This window comes from Hippocampus guttulatus, chromosome 10 (genome assembly GCF_054856545.1).
Source record: "Hippocampus guttulatus isolate MCC_2025c chromosome 10, RoL_Hgut_1.0, whole genome shotgun sequence".
NCBI classification, from domain to species: Eukaryota; Metazoa; Chordata; class Actinopteri; order Syngnathiformes; family Syngnathidae; genus Hippocampus; species Hippocampus guttulatus.
Window position 1 is genome coordinate 608,007 of NC_141270.1, and position 7,767 is coordinate 615,773.

Here is a 7,767-nt window from a genome sequence, read left to right on the forward strand (position 1 = left end):
TTCCCAACTGTAGTCGGGGGTCACGTATTGTCGCCACCGACATCAACAGCAACACAACATTGTCCTGAAATCAAGTTCAACTGAGATTTAAAGAACCCCCCCCCCCCCTCAAAAAAAAGTCTCATTACGCCGATATCCTATTTTACAGGGCCTATTGTCAGCGCTAGCGGCTAACAGATAGCTGCTAAGCAAGTGAGAGTCGGCCGATTGCTTTTCCAAGGCAGTTTTAATCAACAAAATGACGACACACTTATGACACGGTTGCCGTCGATCACTTCAGAACGAGTCAGGCTGACTCAAAGGTGCGAAATCGCTACTGTGGTTCGCACGTGTACCTTGTCTCACAGACCAAAATATGGGGAGAGCTTTTGAAAACCTCCCCAACGCTTCTCGAGAGGACAGCAGTTAAACATTGTTTAAATTCAAGTAAAAAAAAAACATCGATATTCCAAAAAAATGAAATGGATCAACCAGACATCAAGAAAAACAACGCAGCACGAATACGTTAACACCTCTCCGGAGGCGTCACTGCGAACACAGCAGCCTTTAATGCGTCCCTTGGACCTGAAATTCGCCCAATCCACTGACAAACACTCTCAAAAGGTGTCGTTCATCGTCCCGTCCAACTCATTTCATGGAACGCCATTCGAGAGTGACAATCGCTGGAAAAGTCATCAAGAGCCCATTGAATGTCTTCCAACTCGTGCGTGGTGACCACCTGGGACACCACCTTGACCTTTCAGTTCTTCGCGTCAACATTCAGCGGACGGCTCCATCTTGCTCCACTTTTTTGGACCGTAACACAATACGCACACGCACGCACGCACGCCACAATGTGTGACCGGACTGCGGATGCTCGGGCTAACGTGTCTGCCGGCAACGTTGTCGGCGCTTTTTGCAAAAGCCGAAATCATTTCGGAGGAGCGGCGCGGCAACGAGACGACTGGCGAGGGAACCCGCCGCGTTTGGTGGTGGTTCTTGTCCGACGACTCGGATGAGGATTGTTCCCCGAAATAACGTGCGCGTACACCTTCAAATCTGTCAATAAAGTACAACCGGACTGGGTTTTGCTCCCGCTGCCTTTTTCAAAACACGCGCAAGCGTTTTTTGTTTTATTTAAGCTCGCGTACGTTTTACCGTGCCCGCGTGCAATAATATACAATGCGTCTTGCGTTCTATACAGAAATAGCACCCGCGAGTGACACTGCGCCTTTAAACGCGGTGCACCGTCTGGTCATGAAATCCGCTAACGTTGATTTGGATTGACATCATTCAGTTTAATTCCATTTATTTGACACAAAACAGAACCGCAATAACCAGCAATTCCTTTTGAGCCAATTGTGGTTTTGATTGTACGTCGCGCGATGACGGCATGAGAAACTTTTTGGCGCTTGTATCGCTTTCTTCTATTCGTCACTGAACGCGTAAAAAATGTACCCCAATTCAAAACTTGAAATGGTGACTTTTAAAGTTGTTCAAATAACATTTCCAATGACATGGCGATCATCCGCCATCCGTCGGCCGTCGGCGCGAAGTGCCTCCGTCGGATCGGTGGCTGCTTTGCAGGCTTTCCAAACGTTTGACCCCTTGACCTCTGCGATGGGGAGCTAAGTGAAGAGTTTCCCCGGCGGACCGGTAATGTGTCACGCGTCACCCTAGAACGTTCCCTCCTTGCGCATTACATGCCGCACCTGACAACGAGCAAATGAAACCGACAAAAAAAAAGAAAGAAAAGAGGCTGCTCGGGCTATCTGGTTGCCAGTCGTCCGATCTTGGACGCGGGCAGCAAGTTGAAGTTGAAGCTGAAGATGAATGAAACCACTCAGCGGTTGCACGAAATCCCTTTTGAACGGCGGCTTTCAAACCGAACGGTCAACTTGACAACAACTCGAGCTGCCTGGCCACGCATTTCCATTTCCGGATTTCCCCGCAAGAGGCAATTGGTCAACATTCGACGTTTCATCGCGACACGTGATTCGAAGCGTCCGACTTCAATCCCCCCCCCCCGCGAGAAGCGTTTGGTGGGCCCGCTCGGTGGCTATTTACGGGATTCTTTGCTGGCTTGGTTTTTCCTACGCGCTGCCATGGCGACGCCTCTGACGTCATCGCGTTGCTCACAATGCTTCACACTTCGCATTTGTGCCGCGTGTCACTCGAGAACACAAGAAGGGACGTCACGGCCGAGATGGCCCCCGATTTAACAATTTCAGTTTAAAATAAATAAATAAAATGGTGCAAAAAAAAAACAAAACGCGAAAGCACTTGTACTTGGCCGAATTAAAAAATAAATAAAGAGCACAATAGATTTTATCAGGCAGAAAGTTCAGCTTAATTCGTCACAGTTTGCATTGAATCAATTTGAATCGAATGTCTGTGTTATTTTCGCAGCAACGTCACAAAACACGGTGGCGAAAGGCTCCTAGTTTGGAATCGGAACCAAGACGACGGAGTGAACCTTTTCACAGCCGTTCGCTGAGGGCGAATAGAAAGCAATCGAAAACTTTTCGACTCCTGTCAAACATTTGCCGTTGTCGTTTCCTGCTCGCTTCGCGGCACGTAGCAAAGGATCAAATGAGAGTCCTCGCAGAAAAGAAATACGGTCGCTGCGGTTCTGTTCGGCTTCGCTCAGATGTATCCGACGCGGGAGGAAAAAGTCAACGTCTCAAAAGAAAAATGGTGTCGAATGAAAGAAATGGTCCAAGTGACATCACGTTTCTTGCGTTTTTATTGTAAAGGGTATAAGAAACTATAGGCGACTCCTTTGAGGCTTGATCGTGTCCACTTCACATGCTGTCTTTTTTTTTCTTTTCTCCAAATGATGATCACAGTAATCATAATATCAAGAGATTAGTCAAAGATATTTCATCTCATCGGCGGCTCTTTATCGAAGACGCTCGAGGAGGACGCGCGACTCGTCTTTTCCTCGCAGCATAAAAAACAAAACTAAACAAGTTGGGATCGCTTGGAAAAAGGCCCGTAAAGCAAGAAAAATACACGCGATCCACCGAGAAAAAAAACAAAACAGTTTGCAATCATTAAGACCTTTTGATTTGGCGAGTTGCATTTTGCTCAAATACTTTGGCGTTTTCCACCCAAGGGACCCGCCTCACCTTCGGTGCCAATTGAAGAGAGAATGTCCTCCCTTTTTTAAGTGCTTTCTTTCACCCACCCCACCCCACCCAAAAGAAAAAGACAATAAAATCCCACCGGCACACTTGTGCGTGTCGTCTTCTTCTTCTACGATCCCAAGTCCACCAAGTTGGCCGACATCGGGTTCAGAATGGTGTCGTGATGCATCGCGTGGTGGTGAGGATGATGATGAGGAGGAGGAAGAGGATGGTGATGGTGATGGTGGTGGTGGTGGGGGTGGGGGTGTTGGTGTTGTTGGTGGTGGTGGGCCGAGTCAGCGCCGCCCGCCACCGGGACGGCGGCGGGTCCGGGCGGGGGCGGCAGGCCGTGCAAGGGGGCCAGCTGGCCTCCTCCTCCGCCGCCGGCCGAGCCGAGCAGCAGCGCCGGGCTGGGCGAAGGGCGGTGGTCCGGCGTGCCCGCGGGCGTTTTGTCGTCGTCCGAGCTGCCCAAAAGAGTTTTAGTTCCGTTCAGCGACGAAGTCAGCGCATTGCCGCCGCCGTTGTTGCCGTTGGAGTTCTCATTGTTCTCCCTGCGAACACGCAAAGGCCGTCAACGTTTCCAAACCAGCCACTGCAAACACTGGCGAAAATATTCAACACGTCACCAGAGCTACGGCAGGTCACAGCGGCAAAAATAATAACAGGAACACGAAATAAAACGGAGAGGCAGAGGGAATAAATAAGCTTGCCGTGTGAGCAAGCGTGAACGGCACCAAGCCAAATGAGTCCCCGTTTCCAATCCTTCGTTTTGAACGCACCCAAATAAAGGCCACAGTGTGACCGCGCGCAAGCAACTCCATTCAACGGAAAAGTTACTCTTCCAAATCAAACACGTCCAAGCTCTGACAGATTTTATGACTGAAACGATTTTTTTCCACGTCGCATTTAGAGGTAAGTGGAAGGGGGGGGGGGGGGGCCTTAATTCGGATGAATGAATTCGAACATGTACAAGATTTTGCATCATCCAAATGTGGCCGACCAACGTGTATTATTTGATTATTTTGGAGGGGGTGAGTTCAGAATGACGTCACTTTACCAGATTCAAAACACGTGTCATCGATGTACAAGATTAAACGAAGCACACCCCGCACTGTTAAAGAAAAAAAAAAAAAAGTCGCGTGCAGTCCAAACTTGGAGTTCAGCAACTTGAATCCAGTTTGAAAGGGGCCAATTTCGTTTGAGGGCTGCCTATTGTGAAAAAGGGCAAACGAGAGTTTGCAGAACTGCTGTGCCTTCTGTTGCCCCCCCCCACCCCAAAGAAAAAAAATCAAGAAATAAAAAATAATATTACAGTAAAATAAAATGACGAACGATATCAAGCAAAAACTAGTTTTGTTCCCATAAATGTCAACCATTTCACATTTGAAAGTTTTTTCACTTTTTTTGCACCCTCCCCCCCAAACTAAAACACAAGCTGTGTTTTTGTTTTTACATGAACCCTCTTGAAAACAATTGCGTTGTGCCTTTGTGAGCGCAACACACCTTTACAAATTCTGCCAATTTGTACAACCGGGGCAAAAGTGGAAATGTCACGATGAAGGTGCACGGGTGCAAAACCCACTTCACAAAAGCGCAGTCGTTAAATCCCCCCCCCCCCCAAAAAAAAAACAAACAAAAAACAATCAGTTGGCTCCTTAATCACTTTCTAAAAAATAAATAAAAAGCGAATGTGCAAATCAATAGCTCCACTATTTTGGATCCATGTTGGATGTTTACATTCTTCTTTTTAGAGGTTTTCATTTGGTGTTTTTTTTTCTGCTGTGACAATTTGAAATAACTCCAATAAAGGAGCAAATTCTGCAGCTGGCTCTCTCTTTTTTTTTTGTCTCTTTCTGACTGCGTGGGACGACGTGATTGATTTGCAGCTTTCAGCCTCGAATTAGTGGCCGGGGGGGCTGAAAGAAGACACCGAGCATGCTTGCGCGCAGCAAACACCTGACAGCAACTTGTCTTCTTCCACTTGGACGCGCGCGCACACCACTGGGGGTGTTTTTTTGCGCGTGGTCATCTGCGGCAAAATTCTGACCGATAGCGCCAAAAAAAAAAAGCCACGGCGGCACGTCACAACCGAAATTATTTTGCACCCGACTTCGAGCACCCACCGAGAACGCGGCCCGCCATTTTTGGCTTGAAAAAGATCACAAGTAGGTTAAGTTTTTCGTCACTTCGGTCGCAACGCGACTTTTGACCCCGAAAGACAAAACGTGTTTTTTGGTCACGTTGCAAGTTTTATTGACCGATCGCAACACGCATGTCAGCGATCGACAACAATGATAATAATAAGAAGAAACAAGATCGCTGCTTATTTTTGGGCGAGAAAAGTGAGCCAGGTTCCGTTTTAGGGCCTGGGCCATTTGGGGGAAGGGGGGTCGGGGGGGGGGCACTGTTGTCGTCAAGCGTGACTTCATACGTATATTCACCCCGCTGTCGTCGGAGGTCAGATATTTTGACGCCGACGTCATTGGGCCTCTCTCGTTTGTGTACATCTCAAAGATGCAATGGAGAGAAAACGTCAACGTCGGGGTCTCAAAGGGAATCACAAGTCAGGTATGGTTGAGTGAGCGGGAGTGGAATCCTGTTTAAAAAAAAAGCACTAACGCATTAATTAGACGAATGCAAATATGTTTTGAGTGTACACCATTATTATGTACAATATGGTGAAAAAAATTGCTCCGTGGAAGGATAAAAAAAAAAAAACCTCCTAAAATAAAATAAAGGGTGGGAGCATGATTGGGGTTTCTGGATGGCAGGGCTCTGAGAAGTTAGGCCGGGAAGCCCAACGTGTAGCTGGGGTAGGAATAAAAGTGGGGCTTGATCGATGCATGATGATTTCCCCCCCCCCCAGCCAATATATATATATTTTGTGACTATTTATGATATGATATCTTTTAGGGGGATCGGGCGGTTGCCTTTCTAATAAATGCTCGCGCTATCATGATCGACGTTCAACTGCTTCTACTGGAAGCGTTCAGTCAGGCCGCAGTCGTCCCATCAAGAAGCAAATATTCTTGCTCGTTTTGCCCTCCACCATATCAACTTTATGAGGCTGTACAGTAGCAGAGGCCCAATTCAAATGTGGAAAATCCACGTTGTCCACAAAAAAAAAAAGAAAAAGTCCAAATGATTCGGTCGTTCCCACTTGGATCGGAGCAACACGGAATCGGGAAGCGCAAACGTTTAAAATAGATGAAGTTGAGGGCCCCGCCCGGACTGAAATTCGCCGCGTGAATAGCGGACGAAGCGAGGGCAATTTTCGGGCGGGCGGCGGGCGGCTCACCTCTCCTTGGCCTCGGCGGCGCGGTCCCGCTGGCGGCGGTTCTTGAACCAGTTGCTGACCTGCGTGGTGGTGAGTCCGGTGGCCTCGGCCAGCTCGCGCTTCTCGCGCGGGGACGGGTAGGGGTTGTGCGTGTACCACTCGCGCAGCACGCTGCGGCTCTTCTCCTTGAAGCAGTAGCTGGTCTCCTCGCCGTCCCAGATGGAGCGCGGCAGCGGGAACTTGCGGCGCACGCGGTACTTGCCCACGGCGCCCAGCGGCCGCCCGCGCAGCTTCTCCGCCTCGATGTAGTGCGCCTTGAGCCACAGCTGCTGCAGCTTGGGGTGGTTGTGCGCCGAGAACTGGTGGCTCTCCAGGATCTTGTAGAGCTCGCGGAAGTTGCCGCGGTGGAAGGCCACCACCGCCTTGGCCTTCAGCACGCTCTCGTTCTTGTGCAGGTGCTCGCAGGCCGGCAGCGACCACAGGAAGCGGCCCAGGCGCTCGATGTTGCCGCCCTGCTGCAGCACCTCGCACACGCACGCCACTTGCTCCTGCGTGAAGCCGAACGTCGGCAGCATGGACATGGCGACGCGGGGCCGGTCCCGCGAGCTCAGCGCGCCAGGCGACGCGACGCTCCGGCCATGGGGGCCTGGGGGACGTCAAACAAACCACCCCCCCCGCCCTCCGAGGTCGAGTCGCGCCTTCCTCCGAAGTTGGTGCGCAAAAGTTGGGACTGCCGCCGCCGCCGCCGCTCTCGTCGTCCTCTCTCGCCTGCTGCTTCTCAGCGCTCGCGGCGGAGCTCCCCTTTTAAAAATATTCTTCCGAGCTGGCAAAAGCGCGCGGACGCGCAGCCTGATTGGTCGCTCGCCCGAGCCCGGGGACCAGACAATAGCCCGGCGTGGAATTATTCGCCATGGTGACGCTGTCACTCAAAACAACCCCCCCCCCAAAAAAAAAAAAAGTAACCTGACGCGCGCGGAGGTGGAGGTGGAGGCCGACACGCCCACCGCTGGAAATATGACGCGCGCGCGAGTCCGAAACACTTTGTTCTTTTCAAGTTGGAGAGGTTCACCTCACTTTGACGGACACCTGGAGGAGCCAAAGGGCGGCTGGTGACGGGCGCGCGCGCGCGCGCGCGACTCTTTTCGGAGCGAGCGCAAATCAACCCGGACGACGTTCTGCGCTCATTTGGAAAAAAATAAAAGACTGAACACGATCGGTGCGTGTTTACCTAATATTCATTTACATGTTTTTTTTCTGGGGGGGGGGGGGTACCGTGAAAGACGCTGTTGGAGTTAGTTATAAGCGCGCGCGTGTTGTCCAAGTAAAGTTTGCTCTGATTTCGAAAACGGCCCGCCCCTCCCGTTTACTTTTCCAAATGGGAAA

The 7,767-nt window shown here is 50.4% G+C and overlaps 1 protein-coding gene across 1 annotated transcript; it reads right to left on the reverse strand.

Annotated features, from left to right (window-relative positions):
• Positions 1 to 2,702: 2,702 nt before the first annotated feature.
• six2a (SIX homeobox 2a) lies at positions 2,703 to 7,332 on the reverse strand. Its single transcript, XM_086122791.1, has 2 exons — positions 6,406 to 7,332; positions 2,703 to 3,658 (listed from the first exon to the last, which is right to left on the reverse strand). Exons 1-2 carry the CDS (start codon positions 6,963 to 6,965, stop codon positions 3,238 to 3,240), a joined length of 981 nt encoding a protein of 326 aa, XP_085978917.1. The 5' UTR covers positions 6,966 to 7,332; the 3' UTR covers positions 2,703 to 3,237.
• Positions 7,333 to 7,767: the final 435 nt, after the last annotated feature.